This window comes from Pseudophryne corroboree, chromosome 3, assembly GCF_028390025.1.
Source record: "Pseudophryne corroboree isolate aPseCor3 chromosome 3, aPseCor3.hap2, whole genome shotgun sequence".
Taxonomy (NCBI): domain Eukaryota; kingdom Metazoa; phylum Chordata; class Amphibia; order Anura; family Myobatrachidae; genus Pseudophryne; species Pseudophryne corroboree.
Window position 1 is genome coordinate 125,141,048 of NC_086446.1, and position 22,932 is coordinate 125,163,979.

The following is a 22,932-nucleotide window of genomic DNA, read 5'->3' on the forward strand; positions in this document are numbered from 1 at the left end:
ATGAACATTCTAAATTCTGCCTGATGACAACTTGACCACTCACAGTAACTGACATGGAATAGGAAGCTGCAGTGATAGATAACTGTGGTGGTAGGTGGTAAAATTAGCCAGGCTCCGGAATTTGCCCAAGCCACACCCAGGGCTGTTTGTAGCCAATTTGGCTCCCAGTGCGAGATATAAAAATGCGCTGCCCCCTCCCCCCCCCCATTGACATAAAAAAAGTGCCCCCCCCTTCATAGATACAAAAAAATTAAAATCTGCCTGTGCGCCCACGGCCTCGTTAAATGAGTTTGGCCTCGCTGCAATGGGCGTGGCCTTACCTGAAAAGACTACCTTACACCCCAGTTTTTGACCCTGCACCAACAGATCACGGCCACCGTAGAAAAAAATAATAATTCCATTATATTAAGCCCCACACAGTAATGCCCCCTGCACCATATTATGCCACACACCCAATGCCCTTAATACATTATGCCCTACAGCAGGGGTGGCCAACCAGTCAGACGCAAAGAGCCTAAAAATATGTGAAGTCAAGCCAAAGAGCCAGTATCATACGCGCGCCCAAAATTTTTGTGCACCCGCCTTCAGTATGACGTCCGCAGGAGCATGACACCCCCATTTTTGGTTACACTGGGGTCGAGAAACACTGAAACATTTTACACATTACGACAGGCAAGAGTCCCCATTTTACACATTACGGCAGGCAAGAGTCCCCATTTTACACATTATGGCAGGCAAGAGTCCCCATTTTACACATTATGGCAGGCAAGAGTCCCCATTTTACACATTACGACAGGCAGAGTTCCCATTTTAAACATTACGGCAGGCAAGAGTTCCCAGTTTACACATTACGGCAGGCAAGAGTCCCCATTTTACACATTACGGCAGGCAAGAGTCCCCATTTTATACATTACGGCAGGCAAGAGTCCCCATTTTACACATTACGGCAGGCAAGAGTCCCCATTTTACACATTACGGCAGGCAAGAGTCCCCATTTTACACATTACGGCAGGCAAGAGTACCCATTTTACACATTACGGCAGGCAAGAGTCCCCATTTTACACATTACGACAGGTAGAGTTCCCATTTTAAACATTACGGCAGGCAAGAGTCCCCATTTTACACATTACGACAGGCAGAGTCCCCATTTTAAACATTATGGCAGACAAGAGTCCTCATTGTACACATTACGATGGGCAAGAGTCCCCATTTTACACATTATAGCAGGCAGAGTCCTTCTACAAAGAGAGAGAGAGAGAGAGAGAGAGAAAGAGTGTGTTATGCTTACGTTTGCAGTGGCATCTGCCGGCCAGAGGTCCTCTTCCATCCCGCTTACCGCTCTTCGGCCCATCTCTCCCTCCTCCTAGCTTGCCCGCCGTGTCCCGGCTCCCCCTCCTTCCCGTCAACAGTACTCCGCTCGGGGGTGGAGTTTCGTGTAATGATGCATTTGTGACGTGACGTCACGATGCAAACGTGTCATTGTATGAAACTCCGCCCCCCGAGCGGAGTAGTAATGATGGTAAGGAGCACAAACTGAGCCACCAAGAGTCGCGGTGGGCACCCCGTGCGTATGCACGCCTCGCCCGCCACAAGAAACTGCTCTGGACACACCCTTGTTCAATCCAGGTCATATCCTGTGAGAAAGCCGCTCAATATTATCTGCTAGGTTTTGCACCCTACATATGACATTACCTCATTGAGGTTTATTGCTACAGTATAATACATGTTATCATCTAGATAATAGGCCTGTAGTGCCAATATTATTGCTATTATGAGTACAATGTGGTGGTTAACATGCCCAATGCGAGGATAACTGGGGATTCATCACACACCAAAAATGGGATGTAGTCATAGGTTGACACCAAAATGTTGACTGTCATAATGTTGGAGATCAAAACACGAAAGGACAGGATTGTTTTTTTTTGTTGGTGCACTTAAACACAAGAAAGTATATTTTTCAATGTAGACCTTATTTTACTTAATATGTAACTTTTATTTCAATGAAATAATATATATTATATATATAATATATAAAAATGTTTTTATTTTACTGAAATAAAAGTTACATTTTAAGTAAAATAAGGTCTATATTAAAATATATACTTTCTTCTTTTAAAGTGCACCAACAAAAAAGACAATCCTGTCCTATCATGTTTTGATCTCCAATGTCATTGTCTTGGGCAGCCCCCCTTCTTTTGTGGATTCCACTATTTAGCAACATAGAAAACTGGTGAACTTAATAATGGAAATTTGATACCAACTTGTGCAGAAGTCTAAACCCCTTTCCCTACCTCTTTTATATGGTCAAAATGTCAACAAGAAAAAGTCAACATAGGGTAAGATGTACTAAGCCTCGAAAAGTGATACATTTCACGGAATACCAGCCAATCAGCTTCTAACTGACATGTTACAGGATGGGTTTGAAAAATGATAGGAGCTGGTTGGTTGATACTTTATCACTATGAAATTTATCACTCTTCAAGGCTTAAGGGCCATACACACTTGAAGATCTAACTGAACGATATGAACGTTCTCGTTCATTAATGAATGAGAACTCGCTCATATCGTTCAGTGTGTAGGCACCAACGATGGTGCCTGGCCGCTTATGCATGCAGGCCAATATGGACAATCTCTTCCATATTAGCATGCACTGCTATGGAGCCCGGTGACGGGGGGAGTGAAGAAACTTCACCTCCCCCGCCACCGGGTCGGCATTTTCCGACATTGGGCAGCTCGGCGGCCGATCGCCGAGTGTGTAGGGGGCATTTGTACATCTGGTCCAGAGACTTCAGGTTGACAGGGTCATTAGTCGACAGTTAAAATCTAGACACAGTCAAAATGTTGACAGAAAAGGATCAGAATAGTCTCTTGGGTAACAGCATTATTAAATGTATATGACAAGGAATAAGGATGAGGAGAGTATTAGGCCCCACAGTGTAGTGCAAACAAAAAGGCTGCATCTGTGCCTAAAACACACATTGTGCCATTATTGCAACTTTATCTCTGATAAATGTTGCTGGTGCTCTCAGTACAAACTGTCTGTTCTTTTCCTCTTCTCACGCAGGTTCAACAGCACTGCAGGCATTGCTTCTTTGTCCCGTTATTTTATGGCAGCCATACTGAAAGTTACGTTTGACACTCAACCATATTTATTCTTTTCTTCTTATTCCTCAGGTTCCAAAAGCCTTCATTTTGTTGAGTTCTAACATCAGATCCGGAGCCCAGACAGCTCAGGTATACTGTCCTGTAGCTTCCTGCACCCAAGCGTGCATGGAATGACCCTCTACTGGTGGAAACTCCTCATCTTATAGCAATCAATTACTAGAGCCCACCCCATACCCCTTGCTGTAAAGCCCATTGTCACAAATATAGTTATTAGTAGTTCATTTTCTGGGAACTGCATTTTAATGGCCATGGCAAGAATGTAGAGGCAATATTTGTTTTACCACATTAGCCTGTTAGACATCCTGGACCTGATCTACCTCCCAACTTGTTAAAACCATGTCAGGGGTAAATGGAGACAACATCCCACCATGGGACGTATGGACAGTACTGTCTAAGCATTACGACTTCTGAAGGACTGGCCATGCTGGGATTGAACCTTCTAGACTCTGTGAACTTTGCAACTCTGTGAGCCTGCCAAAAAAAAATATATATAAGCCAGCCTTGGCCCCTAACTTGCTGATAGATGAGTGAAGCTCCTGGTTCAGCAGCTGAAACAGCACTCCAGAACAGGGCCGTCTTAACAACAGAGTAGGCTCCTGGGCAAAGCAATGCACTGGGGCCCCTACCCATCCTCAAGCAGTAGGGGTGAGGGGTGCTATCAGTGGCAGCTTTGATGTCTCGCAGGTGGTAGGGGTGTTCTATTTTCCTCTCAGCATGTAGGTCCTGGAGCAGTAATATCTGCTAATTACTCCTTTACTGGGGCGGGATGGAGGACACTATAAACTGTAGATGGGGCACTGGGCTGAATTAAGTGGCCCTGGTACATGACTTCCACGGTGGTAGGGGGTGTTTAATGTGCAGGGGAGGAATGGATAGTAGAGTGGGTTAAATATTCAGCATTTTCTGGTGGGAGGGGCATCTTGCTTGACTGCAGATATCTCCAGTTTCTGGAAATATATTTCTTAGCTTTCAATAGGACAGAACACTAGAGAGTCCCACCTTTCAGGTGGTACTGGGGACTTGGGGATTAGAGTTCAGGAGCCGGAGCAATCCACCAACGAAAATATAAAAATGTATGCCTGGCGTGTGGAGCAGGAGCAGGGACCAGCTGCTGAAAAGCTGATATTTCTGGTTCTGGGAATAGTGGAGACAAGCTGCCAGTATCCACTGAAAGAGATGAGCTTTTGGGGTATATCCTCAGAAAAACTCTAAGTCAGACAGAACCCGAGATATCTGGCTGGAAAGAGCAATTAACAGGCTTGTATGGGGACTACTGCTTTGAAGCTATATATCTCCAGTTCCCCTTGGTCGATTTTCAAAAATCTTTTACCCCTGGAAAAAGGGGACCATCAGCTATCAGCCTAGGACTCATACTCCTGGGGCGGTTGGGCAACTGCCCATTGAGCCCATGCGAAAAGATGGCCCTGCTCCAGAAGAGAGGTGACAATAGGTTTTTTAGATAGAAATAACTACTAGGTTATGGTAATATGAACCCACTTCTACATGTTAAGTAAAAGTTATTTGAATAAGTGTATTGTGCACTCAATGGCCAGACTACAATGCATACCTTCTACATCCCTCTACAGGCTGAATGATTATTTCACACATACTGTATGGAGGGTTGGTAAGTATTGCATGACACAGTTTTTCACCATTAAAAAAATCAGATCTGGTCCATTTGGACAGGTATCCTTTGTTCACACATGGTACAATTATTGCTCAGTTTAGTTGAATTGATAAAACTCTACAGGTGTGAGCATCTTTCTATGGGGGTAATTTCGAGTTGATCACAGCAGGAACTTTGTTAGCAGTTAGGCAAAACCATGTGCACTGCAGGTGGGGCAGATATAACATGTGCAGAAAGAGTTAGATTTGGGTGGGTTATTTTGTTTCTGTGCAGGGTAAATACTGGCTGCTTTATTTTTACACTGCAATTTAGATTGCAGATTGAACACACCACACCCAAATCTAACTCTCTCTGCACATGTTATAGCTGCCTCCCCTGCAGTGCACATGGTTTTGCCCAACTGCTAACAAAGTTCCTGCTGCGATCAACTTGGAATTACCCCCTATATCCTTTGGGGGTCTTTTTATTGGTTTTAATTTTATGAATTTAATAATGCTTGTCATGTTCTTTGTAAGATCATGCAAATCCCAAAAAACAATTTGTACTAAGCCAGAGGTTCTCAAACGTGGTCCTCAAGGCACCCCAATGGTCCAGGTTTTAGGTATATCCATGGCTCAGCACAGATGGTTAAATCAAATTGACAGAGGTGCTAATTAAGTCACCTTTGGCCAAGCATGGATAAACTTAAAACATGGACCACTGGGGTGACTTGAGGACCGCGTTTGAGAACCTCTGTACTAAGCTGCTCCTCGAGGGCTGAAAGTACTACTTTATATTTACACTTATATACAGTAGTGTGTTGTATTCTATGAGTGTCCTGTAAGAGACAGAGAGGAAAAAGTACAAATTGGTCATAGTTTAATTGAGCAAATAAAATCAGCTACTGTCAGGGAGAGTGGAACCTGAGGCAAATGAGTGGAAATTGAAGAAAAAATAAAGAAATTCATAAACAGATAAGATAACACAACCTTTTAGAAAAAAAAGCAGAAATTGGCATAAATGAAACTGACGTGTTTCGTAGTGAATCGGTTTACTTGGACCTCCCAGAAGGTATCTCCCAGAGGTACATAAAGAAAGTAAGTATGAATTGGAGGCTTTTTAAGAACTCGCAATTGACTGATGACATTTCTTTGTTAGCAAACAACTATCTACCTATAGTAATTTTTTTTTCTGTACCAGGAGCAATGACGTTTTGAAGCCAAAAGTTATTTTAATTGTATTTCCCTCTGTGCCCTACTCACCTTGTATCTGTAACTTCTGCTTCCAGTTTACAGTCTGGGGATCTTGCAGCATCTGGTGCAGACTGTGTGGGTCTTTACTGAAGAGAAAGTATGTATTGGTGTAAGGATCCAAGGGATCTGTCATTTCCTAGGAAGGGATAAAGTTTTTAAAGGCCATTATAGTCCCAAATAAAAGTCTATAAACCATGCAGCCATTGTATATTGTTGAGTCTGACTTTCCACCTCAGTTCTATTAAAAAAGTAAATTTTACCACCTGACCCCACTCCACTATAACAACTGAAGCTCCTCCCACATATTTAGGACAGTATCTTATATAAGTAAAAAAGCTGAGAATGACATATGTGATACTGGTACTGATTCAGAGGTACAGCTGCAATTTCAGATCCAGTGGACTTGCAAAAATAATCTAATGACAGGAAGCTGTTATGTGACCGGCGAAGACTGAGCCGGCCCTAGCCAATATGATGCCCTAGGCAAGATTTTGGCTGGTGCCACCTAGCACCACCGCTGGTTCCACCTCTGTCCTTGCACCTCTTTCCCAGCACCATCACCCATCACCCATAGCAGTCCTTATTTTGGTGTTTGTACCCCCTATATTTTAAATAGGAACAGTTCGCACATTTGGCACACAGACCAAAAAGGGGTGTGTTTTTGCTGGCAAGGGGCATGGCCACACAATTGTAACCCAAATTCCAATTACGCCACACAGTAATGCAACTTTAGTCACATTTGATCATGCAATAGTGTCCATAATTCATATTACATCCCACAGTAGTATCACTTTACCTTATAAACGTTACTCCTCACAGTAGAGCCCCTTATTCATAATACATCACACTGAATTGCTCCTTATTCACATTACACCACACCCTATTGCTCTTTATTCACATTAGATGATACAGTAGTGCCCATTCTATATGCAATGCCACATAGTAGAGCACCTTGTACACATACTGCAACAGAGTAATGCCCCTTACACATGAGACACATTATTAATGTCCTTATAAACATAATTCACCTTATGCATTATGACAACCTTTATTAATGTCCTTTTACACATAATGTCCCTTACACATATGCTGCACATTATTAAAGCCCTTATACACATAATGACACACATAGTGCCCCTTACACATATGCTGCACATTATTAATGCATTTTTTACATGACACACATAATGCTTCTTACACATATTCTGAACACTACTGCACAACCAACCTACTCACATGCACACAGCACACTTCCACTAACACTGTGACCAGGGCCGGTGCTAGGGTGTTCGGCGCCCTCCTGCAAACTATCAATTTTGCGCCTTTCTACAAATACAAATGTGACCGATCTCATCCTCAGATCTGTAACTAGACATTTTGGTGCCCCCCTCAAGATCCATAAATATAGGGTCATAAAAAAAATTACATAAAATATAGGGGCGTAAAATAATTATGACACACAGTAGTCAACAATATTCAAAATTACGCCACACAGTATTACCACTTATATACATTACGCCAGGTAGTGCCCCTTATATACATTACGCCAGATACAGCCCCCTTTTACATATTGCACCAGGTAGAGCCAGTCACACATTATTCCAGGTAGAGCACCCTTCTACACATGCAGCTTCCCCCAGCAGGGGGAAGCGCCAAAAATATAGGGGCCACAGAATAGTACCAATTCACATTACACTGCACAATAGTGTTCGCTAGTCACATTACACCTCATAGTAGTGTCCATTAGTCACATTACACTGCACAGTAGTGTCCGTTAGTCACATTACACCCCATAGTAGTGTTCGCTAGTCACATTACACTGCTCAGTGTTGTTCGCTCGTCACGTTACACCGCATAGTATGCCCTTTAGTCACATTACACTGCACAGTAGTGTTCGCTAGTCACATTACACAGCATAGTAGTGTCGGTTAGTCACATTACACTGCACAGTAGTGTCCGTTAGTCACATTACACTGCACAGTAGTGTCCGTTTGTCACATTACACTGCACAGTACTGTCCGTTTGTCACATTACACTGCACAGTACTGTCTGTTTGTCACATTACACTGCACAGTAGTGTCCGTCAGTCACATTACACTGCACAGTAGTGTAGGTTAGTCCCATTACACTGCACAGTACTGTCCGTCAGTTACATTTGTCCGTTAGTCACATTAAACTGCACAGTAGTGTCCGTCAGCCTCATTACACTGCACAGTAGTGTCCGTTAGTCACATTACATCGCACAGTAGCGTCCGTTATTCACATAATACCGCACAGTAGTGTCCGTTAGTCACATTACATCGCACAGTAGCGTCCGTTATTCACATAATACCGCACAGTAGTGTCCGTCAGTCACATTACACCACACAGTAGTGTCCGTTATTCATATTACACCGCACAGTAGTGTCCGTTATTCACATTACACCGCACAGTAGTGTCCGTTATTCACATAATACCGCACAGTAGCGTCCGTTATTCACATTACACTGCACAGTAGTGTCCGTCAGTCACATTACACCACACAGTAGTGTCCGTCAGTCACATTACACCGCACAGTAGTGTCCGTCAGTCACATTACACCGCACAGTAGTGACCGCCAGTCACATTACACCGCACAGTAGTGTCCGTTAGTCATATTACACCGCACAGTAGTGTCCGTCAGTCACATTACACTGCACAGTAGTGTCCGTTAGTCACATTACACCGCACAGTAGTACCCACACAGGAGAGCACCTTATACACATGCGGCCAGGTAGAGCCTATTATACATATTATGCCAGGTACATCCTTCATTCCCTCCACAGCACAGCCCCAGTACCTGCAGGAGGTCCCCGACTCCGGCGCTGCTCCTCCTCTGCTTTCTCCTCATGTCTCTCGGAGGCGCCGTTACCCCCGCAGCAGCGGCTCTGTAGGATGTCGGCAGTTATGCCGAGAGGGAGGGAATGGGTACTAATTTCTCGGGCCACGGACTGATGGAGGGCCCGGTGGGGCCCTGGTCCACCGCACTCCCTACCCCCTCCCTCCTTACTGGACCGCAGCATAAGCACGCATCTTGGCAGCACAGCATATGCTGCAGTGTGCTGTGCTGCTGTGAGGCTGCTGCTACTGCTGAGCCAATGCCTATTTGGGTAGTGGGGGAAAGTGATCACACTCCCCCCTCAAATTGGCTCAGGGCTCAGGACTCCTCTCCTCTCTCCTCCCTCCTTCTCCTCCCGCCCCCCCTACACCCTACTCGGCACGCCAAAGTTATAAAAAAAAAACTTTTTTTTCACAAGGGGGCGTAGCCACGCCTCCCGCGATTAGGCCACGCCCCCAAAATGATACCCGTCGGCCTGAGGCCGCTCTCTAGGGAAGGATGGGGGGAGAGAGCCGCGCTACACGCTGCCAGCATCAGCGGGGTTGCAGAGCAGGACGGCGCCTCCCTTCGGCACGGCGCCTCCCTGCACTGCATCTCCTTGCTGAGCGGGTAGCACCGGCTCTGACTGTGACCTCTGCCTCTGCTTGGATACAGATGTGTCCTCATAAATCTTGCCTCAATGCTAACGTCGGGCACCTTTTTTTAATGAAAATGCATCTGATTTGCATTGCTATGTGGCTAGGATGCACAAGCAGATTCTGCTGATTAAAATGATATGCAGCATGCCTATATACTGTGTGAGACTGTGGCTGTATCTGCATATGAAATGCTACACACAGAATATAGGCATGCCGCATATCCTTTTAATCAGCAGAAGCTGTTGATGCCCCTAGGCATATCAAATGCCCTAGGCAATTGCCTAGTTTACCTATGCCTGTGGCCGGCTCTGGGCGAAGACACTCTTCCGATGCCGGAATCTCGAGCGGGATAAAGCCCAACAGTCAGCATACCACGACACCCATAGAGCGGGAATAGAACCTGTGGTGAGCAACCGAGCCCGCAAGGAGCGTCGTTGCTCTCGTCCCCCCACCGGTATTCTGCGGCCGGAATCTCAGGGTCGGTATACTAACCTCCTGGATCACCAGCTGCCGGTCTCCCAATACCAACCCCTAATGACTCAGCTGCTGTCTTGTATACAGAGATGCTCACCGCCGGCATCTGAAACCATACAAAAGACACAACACTGGGAACATAGGCCGTATTGCTAACTTCTGAGCAACCCGTGCAACCCTGTGGTGTCTCAGAATGTCCGTCTCAACTAAGATGCCGGGACCAATGCAGCTGCAAATGAATCGCAGTTGCTGACTAAGGGGGAGATGTACTAAGCAGTGAAAAGAGTGGAGAAGTGAGCCAGTGGAGAAGTTGCCCATGGCAACTAATCAGCATTGAAGTAACATTTATAATTTGCATACTATAAAATTATACAGAGCAGCTGATTGGTTGCCATGGGCAACTTCTCCACTGGCTCACTTTTCCACTCTTTTCACTGCTTAGTACATCTCCCCCTCAGACATGCCCAGAGAGTGGTGGTAACATGCCTGCATTTTTGTAACCAGCCGTGTTCCCTCCCCCAATCACTACTTGTCATTCACTTTGCAAATAAATGATAACTACGATACTGCCTTGTGCAAATCCACCGAAATTTTGTGTATTCTAACCACACCAAAACCCGGTTCTAGATCTCCCAAGGAGATCTAGTCCATACCAAGTCCCGTGGTTCGGACTTGGGCTTTTAAATCTGAATTTTGGGTTTTGGATTGCAAAAATTATATGATTTTAGGGTTTTCCCACAAGACTCATCCCACGTCGAGGCCAATTGTCATCCTATCTGGCTTTGTTGACAAGCATCTATAAGCTCTGTGACTCCACGCAGTCAGGGCCGGTGCAAGGCTTCTGAGCACCCTAGGCAAACCATCTGCTTACTGCCACCCCCCACCCCCTCCTTCTCCGCCCCCCCTCCCTTCCCCACACACACCCCAATACCAACTGTCCAGTCCCCCAGATGTAAAGTTGGCTTCCTACAAGTTTCACAGCCATTGTCATCCTCCTCGGATAGGGAGAGGAGAGTGGGTCTGCCCCATCAGGGGCCGCTGCTTAAAGCTGCCTAAGGAAAGCGCCGGATCTGTGTACAGTATATATACTCAGCGTAATAAACGCAGTAGACAGATTACAAGGTAACCTGAGGATAGTGGTAAAGCACTGAAACGTTGTTGTAATCTGTCTACTGTGTTTATTACGCCGAGTGCCAAACCTTTGACGTATATGGAATTGTGCAGCTGCTGCTGCCTTAGAATGAATTGTAGCAGAGGGCTCCGGAATGCACCTGATTTCCCCTCTCCCACAGGTCATAAACTAGACGCTACCAGGTCATTGTGAGAAATAAAAGACAGCTTTCTTTTTTTTTTAAATAAGACCCTGAAAAACTACATGCAGACAGCCCATTGGGTGTTTGCCTGTATTGCTGTGTCAGGTTCCGGCACTGGTCCCGGCGTGCACTGGCCCTCCTTGGTCACTCCATGCTCCTCACCTCAAATCCGATAGTGTCTAGTTTACCTCCCCATGCTGAGAACTCGGCTTCCTGAGAGGAGCTGCGCGGTGCACTCCTGCTTCAGCGTCCTTTACATGCAGCCAGCCGCCAGCCTTCCACTGTCACTGTACATGTAAGGAGGAGGCAGCTGCTGCAGACGGGCCATAACGCAGCTGGAGCTACGGACTGTGTTTAAAAAAAATAAAAATCGGTCATTCGTTGTTTCATTCACTGTGCAGTGCAGTGCCGCCCTCCAGTGGTCTCCGCCCATAGGCAGCTGCCTAAAGCTGCCTAGTGGTAGCGCCGGCCCTGCACGCAGTTTTAACTGAGCTGCAAGTTCAAAAAAGAAAAAAGAAATAGATTGATTGTTTGCACTGTTCTGTGCACTGTACCCCAGTACGCTGTGGCAAGGTGTCATAGATGTGCTATAAACTGCCATGTGCTTGTGCCGCTGCTCTTCCGCTAAGTAACCAGCCAGCTTTGTGGTGGTCAAAATTGACTGGAAATGAATGTTATTGAGTTTAATTATATTCTAGGAACAAAGGCACAAATTATGGGATCTTAGCTTTTTTTGTAAATTTTTGTCACTGCCGTTCGGCAAATTCAAATCCACAGCCGGACGACGAATCAGAGCCAAATCCAAATCCAGCAAGAATGGTCCGGCACACGTCTAGTTATTATGCATTTTCAAATAATCCAAAAACCAAGATTCGGATTTTGAATATGAATTCCGAACTAAAACACTTGAAATTAGAACCAAAACATAAGGCTCTGCGCACATCTCTACTGAAAGATGAGCGGGGGATAGTCCTTCCTCCTGCTCTGTCTTAGAGACGGTTCGAATCGATAGTTACCACCACGGCTTATTTCATTCTGATGTGTTTTCCCAATGTTTGGTGATATACAGTAATACACCACAAGGTTAAACACTATCTTAGTGCCAGTTCTACTTTGAGCAAGTGCAAGTTACCTCTCTCAATTGCGCATTTAGGGGGTTATTAAGACTTGGACACAGCCGCACATTTGCACACAGAGGGAGCATCCAGGTGGTCTGCGCGTGCGTGACCTTACACGTTGCGGCCGCAGTGTGATTGACAGCAGGCCCATAGGGAGAGCACTGTCGTGGCATTGGGGGGGCGGAGCTTTCCCAACGGGGACAGGCCAGGACCTTTTCGGGGTGGCTGTGTGACATCACACACAACCTCTCCCAAAACAAATGGTGGCAGACCGTCTGACAGCACAAACAGGCTGCGCTGCCAGGGGTCAACCTTAGTTACGATGCATCCGCAATCTAATTGCAGACGCATCGAGAGGTGGCCTCACACATGCTGGCCAGCCCCAGGCATGTGAGGGGATGAACGCAAATCTGGCTGTGTATGCAGCGATCTTTAATCTCTGAATAATGTCCTTTGGCTCAAACCATCGAATAGTTTAGAAAATGGTGACATGACATTGTTAGGCATTTATTTGATGCCTTCCGATGGCTATCCCTACTCTATGACTGTGAGTTGGGTTATCCAGCAACCATCGATGGCTAGCAAACATTGATGTTTTAGTTTCAAAGGCGATGTTGGTTTAGCCCCTGCCAATCCCCTCATCCATAGCAGAAGTCCAATGTTTCTTCAACATTGACGCTTTTAACTTAATGTTCCAAGCTGATGTTTGTGTCCTGCGGACATTAATGCAAAATGATGTAGAAAAACAATAAAAATCTTTACAAAATTGTACAGAAGACAGAAGGTTATTTAGCATACTGCAAGCTTACCAAATGTAAAGTGTAAACACATGGTGCGATTCTAAATGCCTTTTGTGCGGTTTCCCTTGAACTCCCCAGAGCCCAGAACCCCCGACATTGACTGTACACACGGTGCGATTTTGGCTATGTACAATTCTGACTATGCTAGAAACTAGATTGTACACTTTCTAGTAGAGATGAGCGGGTTCGGTTCCTCTGAATCCGAACCCGCCCGAACTTCAGGTTTTTTACACGGGTCCGAGCAGGCTCGGATCTTCCCGCCTTGCTCGGCTAACCCGAGCGCGCCCGAACGTCATCATCACGCTGTCGGATTCTCGCGAGGCTCGGATTCTATCGCGAGACTCGGATTCTATATAAGGAGCCGCGCGTCGCCGCCATTTTCACACGTGCATTGAGAGTCATAGGGAGAGAACGTGGCTGGCGTCCTCTCCGTTTAGAGAAGAGAGAGACACAGTATTTTGGGGAGCATTATTAGGAGGAGTACTACTATACTGTATACTACTATACTACTTGCTGAAGTGATATTTATACTAGATTAGATAATAGATAGTGTGACTGTAAGTGTATTATCTGACTTGTGGGGGAGACACTGACAGTGGGGAGCAGTTAGAGTCTGAGAGCAGGACTCAGGAGTACATATAACGTACAGTGCACACTTTTGCTGCCAGAGTCAGTGCCACACTGCCATTGTTGTGACCACACTGACCACCAGTATAATAATATATTTTGTGATTGTCTGCTTAGGCCTCGGAGTACTAGTTGCAAGTTGCAACGTGACCTGAAGTGACCACCAGTTTAATAATCAATCACCACCAGTTTAATATATATATATATAATTGTATATAATATATATATATATAATATTGTATACCACCTACCCGTGTTTTTTTTTTTTTTTTCATTCTTCTTTATACATACTACTATAGTAGCTTACTGTAGCAGTCTGCAGTGCTGTGCTGACCTGACAGTGTCCAGCAGGTCCGTCATCAGTCATTACATAATAAATATATATAGTACCTGTCCGGCTGCAGTACTAGTGATATTATATTGATTTCATCTCATTATCAATAATTTATCATCCAGACTAGACTCTATATTAGCAGCAGACACAGTACGTTAGTCCACGGCTGTAGCTACCTCTGTGTCGGCACTCGGCAGTCCATCCATAATTGTATACCACCTACCCGTGTTTTTTTATTTTTCTTTCTTCTTTGTACATACTACTATAGAGTATAGTAGCTTACTGTAGCAGTCTGCGGTGCTGCTGAGCTGACAGTGTCCAGCAGGTCCGTCATCAGTCATCATTACCTAATAAATATATTATCTACCTGTCCGGCTGCAGTACTAGTGATATTATATATACATACATATATATATTGATTTCATCTCATTATCAATCATCCAGTCTATATTAGCAGCAGACACAGTATGTTAGTCCACGGCTGTAGCTACCTCTGTGTCGGCACTCGGCAGTCCATCCATAATTGTATACCACCTACCCGTGGTTTTTTTTTTTCTTTCTTCTTTGTACATACTACTATAGTATAGTAGCTTACTGTAGCAGTCTGCGGTGCTGCTGAGCTGACAGTGTCCAGCAGGTCCGTCATCAGTCATCATTACCTAATAAATATATTATCTACCTGTCCGGCTGCAGTACTAGTGATATTATATATACATACATATATATATATTGATTTCATCTCATTATCAATCATCCAGTCTATATTAGCAGCAGACACAGTACGTTAGTCCACGGCTGTAGCTACCTCTGTGTCGGCACTCGGCAGTCCATCCATAATTGTATACCACCTACCCGTGGTTTTTTTTTTCTTTCTTCTTTGTACATACTACTATAGAGTATAGTAGCTTACTGTAGCAGTCTGCGGTGCTGCTGAGCTGACAGTGTCCAGCAGGTCCGTCATCAGTCATCATTACCTAATAAATTTATTATCTACCTGTCCGGCTGCAGTACTAGTGATATTATATATACATACATATATATATATTGATTTCATCTCATTATCGTCCAGTCTATATTAGCAGCAGACACAGTACGGTAGTCCACGGCTGTAGCTACCTCTGTGTCGGCACTCGGCAGTCCATCCATAATTGTATACCACCTACCCGTGGTTTTTTTTTTCTTTCTTCTTTGTACATACTACTATAGAGTATAGTAGCTTACTGTAGCAGTCTGCGGTGCTGCTGAGCTGACAGTGTCCAGCAGGTCCGTCATCAGTCATCATTACCTAATAAATATATTATCTACCTGTCGGGCTGCAGTACTAGTGATATTATATATACATACATATATATATTGATTTCATCTCATTATCAATCATCCAGTCTATATTAGCAGCAGACACAGTACGTTAGTCCACGGCTGTAGCTACCTCTGTGTCGGCACTCGGCAGTCCATCCATAATTGTATACCACCTACCCGTGGTTTTTTTTTTTCTTTCTTCTTTGTACATACTACTATAGTATAGTAGCTTACTGTAGCAGTCTGCGGTGCTGCTGAGCTGACAGTGTCCAGCAGGTCCGTCATCAGTCATCATTACCTAATAAATATATTATCTACCTGTCCGGCTGCAGTACTAGTGATATTATATATGCATACATATATATATATTGATTTCATCTCATTATCAATCATCCAGTCTATATTAGCAGCAGACACAGTACGTTAGTCCACGGCTGTAGCTACCTCTGTGTCGGCACTCGGCAGTCCATCCATAATTGTATACCACCTACCCGTGGTTTTTTTTTTCTTTCTTCTTTGTACATACTACTATAGTATAGTAGCTTACTGTAGCAGTCTGCGGTGCTGCTGAGCTGACAGTGTCCAGCAGGTCCGTCATCAGTCATCATTACCTAATAAATATATTATCTACCTGTCCGGGTGCAGTACTAGTGATATTATATATACATACATATATATATATTGATTTCATCTCATTATCATCCAGTCTATATTAGCAGCAGACACAGGCCCTCATTCCGAGTTGTTCGCTCGCAAGGCGAATGTAGCAGAGTTACACACGCTAAGCCGCCGCCTACTGGGAGTGAATCTTAGCTTCTTAAAATTGCGACCGACGTACGCGCAATATTGCGATTACAAACGAGTTAGCAGTTTCAGAGTAGCTCCAGACTTACTCTGCCTGTGCGATCATTTCAGTGCTTGTCGTTCCTGGTTGACGTCACAAACACACCCAGCGTTCGCCCAGGCACTCCCACCGTTTCCCCGGCCACTCCTGCGTTTTTTCCGGAAACGGTAGCGTTTTCAGCCACACGCCCCTGAAACGCCGTGTATCCGCCCAGTAACACCCATTTCCTGTCAATCACATTACGATCGCCGGAGCGAAGAAAAAGCCGTGAGTAAAAATACTTTCTTCATAGTAAAGTTACTTGGCGCAGTCGCAGTGCGAACATTGCGCATGCGTACTAAGCGGATTTTCACTGCGATGCGATGAAAAATACCGAGCGAACAACTCGGAATGAGGGCCTCAGTACGGTAGTCCACGGCTGTAGCTACCTCTGTGTCGGCACTCGGCAGTCCATCCATAAGTATACTAGTATCCATCCATCTCCATTGTTTACCTGAGGTGCCTTTTAGTTGTGCCTATTAAAATATGGAGAACAAAAATGTTGAGGTTCCAAAATTAGGGAAAGATCAAGATCCACTTCCACCTCGTGCTGAAGCTGCTGCCACTAGTCATGGCCGAGACGATGAAATGCCAGCAACGTCGTCTGCCAAGGCCGATGCCCAATGTCATAGTACAGAGCATGTCAAATCCAAAACACCAAATATCAGTAAAAAAAGGACTCCAAAACCTAAAATAAAATTGTCGGAGGAGAAGCGTAAACTTGCCAATATGCCATTTACCACACGGAGTGGCAAGGAACGGCTGAGGCCCTGGCCTATGTTCATGGCTAGTGGTTCAGCTTCACATGAGGATGGAAGCACTCAGCCTCTCGCTAGAAAACTGAAAAGACTCAAGCTGGCAAAAGCACCGCAAAGAACTGTGCGTTCTTCGAAATCCCAAATCCACAAGGAGAGTCCAATTGTGTCGGTTGCGATGCCTGACCTTCCCAACACTGGACGTGAAGAGCATGCGCCTTCCACCATTTGCACGCCCCCTGCAAGTGCTGGAAGGAGCACCCGCAGTCCAGTTCCTGATAGTCAGATTGAAGATGTCAGTGTTGAAGTACACCAGGATGAGGAGGATATGGGTGTTGCTGGCGCTGGGGAGGAAATTGACCAGGAGGATTCTGATGGTGAGGTGGTTTGTTTAAGTCAGGCACCCGGGGAGACACCTGTTGTCCGTGGGAGGAATAGGGCCATTGACATGCCTGGTCAAAATACAAAAAAAATCAGCTCTTCGGTGTGGAAGTATTTCACCAGAAATGCGGACAACATTTGTCAAGCCGTGTGTTGCCTTTGTCAAGCTGTAATAAGTAGGGGTAAGGACGTTAACCACCTCGGAACATCCTCCCTTATACGTCACCTGCAGCGCATTCATAATAAGTCAGTGACAAGTTCAAAAACTTTGGGTGACAGCGGAAGCAGTCCACTGACCAGTAAATCCCTTCCTCTTGTAACCAAGCTCACGCAAACCACCCCACCAACTCCCTCAGTGTCAATTTCCTCCTTACCCAGGAATGCCAATAGTCCTGCAGGCCATGTCACTGGCAATTCTGACGAGTCCTCTCCTGCCTGGGATTCCTCCGATGCATCCTTGAGTGTAATGCCTACTGCTGCTGGCGCTGCTGTTGTTGCTGCTGGGAGTCGATCGTCATCCCAGAGGGGAAGTCGTAAGCCCACTTGTACTACTTCCAGTAAGCAATTGACTGTCCAACAGTCCTTTGCGAGGAAGATGAAATATCACAGCAGTCATCCTGCTGCAAAGCGGATAACTGAGGCCTTGACAACTATGTTGGTGTTAGACGTGCATCCGGTATCCGCCGTTAGTTCACAGGGAACTAGACAATTTATTGAGGCAGTGTGCCCCCGTTACCAAATACCATCTAGGTTCCACTTCTCTAGGCAGGCGATACCGAGAATGTACACGGACGTCAGAAAAAGACTCACCAGTGTCCTAAAAAATGCAGTTGTACCCAATGTCCACTTAACCACGGACATGTGGACAAGTGGAGCAGGGCAGGGTCAGGACTATATGACTGTGACAGCCCACTGGGTAGATGTATGGACTCCCGCCGCAAGAACAGCAGCGGCGGCACCAGTAGCAGCATCTCGCAAACGCCAACTCTTTCCTAGGCAGGCTACGCTTTGTATCACCGCTTTCCAGAATACGCACACAGCTGAAAACCTCTTACGGCAACTGAGGAAGATCATCGCGGAATGGCTTACCCCAATTGGACTCTCCTGTGGATTTGTGGCATCGGACAACGCCAGCAATATTGTGTGTGCATTAAATATGGGCAAATTCCAGCACGTCCCATGTTTTGCACATACCTTGAATTTGGTGGTGCAGAATTTTTTAAAAAACGACAGGGGCGTGCAAGAGATGCTGTCGGTGGCCAGAAGAATTGCGGGACACTTTCGGCGTACAGGCACCACGTACAGAAGACTGGAGCACCACCAAAAACTACTGAACCTGCCCTGCCATCATCTGAAGCAAGAAGTGGTAACGAGGTGGAATTCAACCCTCTATATGCTTCAGAGGTTGGAGGAGCAGCAAAAGGCCATTCAAGCCTATACAATTGAGCACGATATAGGAGGTGGAATGCACCTGTCTCAAGCGCAGTGGAGAATGATTTCAACGTTGTGCAAGGTTCTGATGCCCTTTGAACTTGCCACACGTGAAGTCAGTTCAGACACTGCCAGCCTGAGTCAGGTCATTCCCCTCATCAGGCTTTTGCAGAAGAAGCTGGAGACATTGAAGGAGGAGCTAACACGGAGCGATTCCGCTAGGCATGTGGGACTTGTGGATGGAGCCCTTAATTCGCTTAACAAGGATTCACGGGTGGTCAATCTGTTGAAATCAGAGCACTACATTTTGGCCACCGTGCTCGATCCTAGATTTAAAGCCTACCTTGGATCTCTCTTTCCGGCAGACACAAGTCTGCTGGGGTTCAAAGACCTGCTGGTGACAAAATTGTCAAGTCAAGCGGAACGCGACCTGTCAACATCTCCTCCTTCACATTCTCCCGCAACTGGGGGTGCGAGGAAAAGGCTCAGAATTCCGAGCCCACCCGCTGGCGGTGATGCAGGGCAGTCTGGAGCGACTGCTGATGCTGACATCTGGTCCGGACTGAAGGACCTGACAACGATTACGGACATGTCGTCTACTGTCACTGCATATGATTCTCTCACCATTGAAAGAATGGTGGAGGATTATATGAGTGACCGCATCCAAGTAGGCACGTCACACAGTCCGTACTTATACTGGCAGGAAAAAGAGGCAATTTGGAGGCCCTTGCACAAACTGGCTTTATTCTACCTAAGTTGCCCTCCCACAAGTGTGTACTCCGAAAGAGTGTTTAGTGCCGCCGCTCACCTTGTCAGCAATCGGCGTACGAGGTTACATACAGAAAATGTGAAGAAGATGATGTTCATTAAAATGAATTATAATCAATTCCTCCGTGGAGACATTGACCAGCAGCAATTGCCTCCACAAAGTACACAGGGAGCTGAGATGGTGGATTCCAGTGGGGACGAATTGATAATCTGTGAGGAGGGGGATGTACACGGTGATATATCGGAGGATGATGATGAGGTGGACATCTTGCCTCTGTAGAGCCAGTTTGTGCAAGGAGAGATTAATTGCTTCTTTTTTGGTGGGGGTCCAAACCAACCCGTCATTTCAGTCACAGTCGTGTGGCAGACCCTGTCACTGAAATGATGGGTTGGTTAAAGTGTGCATGTCCTGTTTATACAACATAAGGGTGGGTGGGAGGGCCCAAGGACAATTCCATCTTGCACCTCTTTTTTCTTTAATTTTTCTTTGCGTCATGTGCTGTTTGTGGAATGTTTTTTGGAAGGGCCATCCTGCGTGACACTGCAGTGCCACTCCTAGATGGGCCCGGTGTTTGTGTCGGCCACTAGGGTCGCTTATCTTACTCACACAGCTACCTCATTGCGCCTCTTTTTTTCTTTGCGTCATGTGCTGTTTGGGGAGGGTTTTTTGGAAGGGCCATCCTGCGTGACACTGCAGTGCCACTCCTAGATGGGCACGGTGTTTGTGTCGGCCACTAGGGTCGCTTATCTTACTCACACAGCTACCTCATTGCGCCTCTTTTTTTCTTTGCGTCATGTGCTGTTTGGGGAGGGTTTTTTGGAAGGACCATCCTGCGTGACACTGCAGTGCCACTCCTAGATGGGCACGGTGTTTGTGTCGGCCACTAGGGTCGCTTATCTTACTCACACAGCTACCTCATTGCGCCTCTTTTTTTCTTTGCGTCATGTGCTGTTTGGGGAGGGTTTTTTTGGAAGGGCCATCCTGCGTGACACTGCAGTGCCACTCCTAGATGGGCCCGGTGTTTGTGTCGGCCACTAGGGTCGCTTATCTTACTCACACAGCTACCTCATTGCGCCTCTTTTTTTCTTTGCGTCATGTGCTGTTTGGGGAGGGTTTTTTGGAAGGGCCATCCTGCGTGACACTGCAGTGCCACTCCTAGATGGGCACGGTGTTTGTGTCGGCCACTAGGGTCGCTTATCTTACTCACACAGCTACCTCATTGCGCCTCTTTTTTTCTTTGCGTCATGTGCTGTTTGGGGAGGGTTTTTTGGAAGGACCATCCTGCGTGACACTGCAGTGCCACTCCTAGATGGGCACGGTGTTTGTGTCGGCCACTAGGGTCGCTTATCTTACTCACACAGCTACCTCATTGCGCCTCTTTTTTTCTTTGCGTCATGTGCTGTTTGGGGAGGGTTTTTTGGAAGGGCCATCCTGCGTGACACTGCAGTGCCACTCCTAGATGGGCCCGGTGTTTGTGTCGGCCACTAGGGTCGCTTATCTTACTCACACAGCTACCTCATTGCGCCTCTTTTTTTCTTTGCGTCATGTGCTGTTTGGGGAGGGTTTTTTGGAAGGGCCATCCTGCGTGACACTGCAGTGCCACTCCTAGATGGGCACGGTGTTTGTGTCGGCCACTAGGGTCGCTTATCTTACTCACACAGCTACCTCATTGCGCCTCTTTTTTTCTTTGCGTCATGTGCTGTTTGGGGAGGGTTTTTTGGAAGGGCCATCCTGCGTGACACTGCAGTGCCACTCCTAGATGGGCCCGGTGTTTGTGTCGGCCACTAGGGTCGCTTATCTTACTCACACAGCTACCTCATTGCACCTCTTTTTTTCTTTGCGTCATGTGCTGTTTGGGGAGGGTTTTTTGGAAGGGCCATCCTGCGTGACACTGCAGTGCCACTCCTAGATGGGCACGGTGTTTGTGTCGGCCGCTAGGGTCGCTTATCTTACTCACACAGCTACCTCATTACGCCTCTTTTTTTCTTTGCGTCATGTGCTGTTTGGGGAGGGTTTTTTGGAAGGGCCATCCTGCGTGACACTGCAGTGCCACTCCTAGATGGGCCCGGTGTTTGTGTCGGCCACTAGGGTCGCTTATCTTACTCACACAGCTACCTCATTGCGCCTCTTTTTTTCTTTGCGTCATGTGCTGTTTGGGGAGTGTTTTTTGGAAGGGCCATCCTGCGTGACACTGCAGTGCCACTCCTAGATGGGCACGGTGTTTGTGTCGGCCACTAGGGTCGCTTATCTTACTCACACAGCTACCTCATTGCGCCTCTTTTTTTCTTTGCGTCATGTGCTGTTTGGGGAGGGTTTTTTGGAAGGACCATCCTGCGTGACACTGCAGTGCCACTCCTAGATGGGCACGGTGTTTGTGTCGGCCACTAGGGTCGCTTATCTTACTCACACAGCTACCTCATTGCGCCTCTTTTTTTCTTTGCGTCATGTGCTGTTTGGGGAGGGTTTTTTGGAAGGGCCATCCTGCGTGACACTGCAGTGCCACTCCTAGATGGGCCCGGTGTTTGTGTCGGCCACTAGGGTCGCTTATCTTACTCACACAGCTACCTCATTGCGCCTCTTTTTTTCTTTGCGTCATGTGCTGTTTGGGGAGGGTTTTTTGGAAGGGCCATCCTGCGTGACACTGCAGTGCCACTCCTAGATGGGCACGGTGTTTGTGTCGGCCACTAGGGTCGCTTATCTTACTCACACAGCTACCTCATTGCGCCTCTTTTTTTCTTTGCGTCATGTGCTGTTTGGGGAGGGTTTTTTGGAAGGGCCATCCTGCGTGACACTGCAGTGCCACTCCTAGATGGGCCCGGTGTTTGTGTCGGCCACTAGGGTCGCTTATCTTACTCACACAGCTACCTCATTGCACCTCTTTTTTTCTTTGCGTCATGTGCTGTTTGGGGAGTGTTTTTTGGAAGGGCCATCCTGCGTGACACTGCAGTGCCACTCCTAGATGGGCACGGTGTTTGTGTCGGCCACTAGGGTCGCTTATCTTACTCACACAGCTACCTCATTGCGCCTCTTTTTTTCTTTGCGTCATGTGCTGTTTGGGGAGGGTTTTTTGGAAGGGCCATCCTGCGTGACACTGCAGTGCCACTCCTAGATGGGCCCGGTGTTTGTGTCGGCCACTAGGGTCGCTTATCTTACTCACACAGCTACCTCATTGCACCTCTTTTTTTCTTTGCGTCATGTGCTGTTTGGGGAGTGTTTTTTGGAAGGGCCA

General features: G+C 46.5%; 1 protein-coding gene across 1 annotated transcript in view; it reads right to left on the reverse strand.

Annotated features, from left to right (window-relative positions):
- LOC135057536 (glycine N-acyltransferase-like) overlaps window positions 1-22,932 on the reverse strand; it is a 160,412-nt gene that overhangs the window by 33,606 nt on the left and 103,874 nt on the right. The window contains exon 4 of the mRNA XM_063963384.1: window positions 6,034-6,160. Coding sequence (XP_063819454.1) covers window positions 6,034-6,160 — 127 coding nt within the window. The remainder of the gene's footprint in view (window positions 1-6,033; window positions 6,161-22,932) is intronic.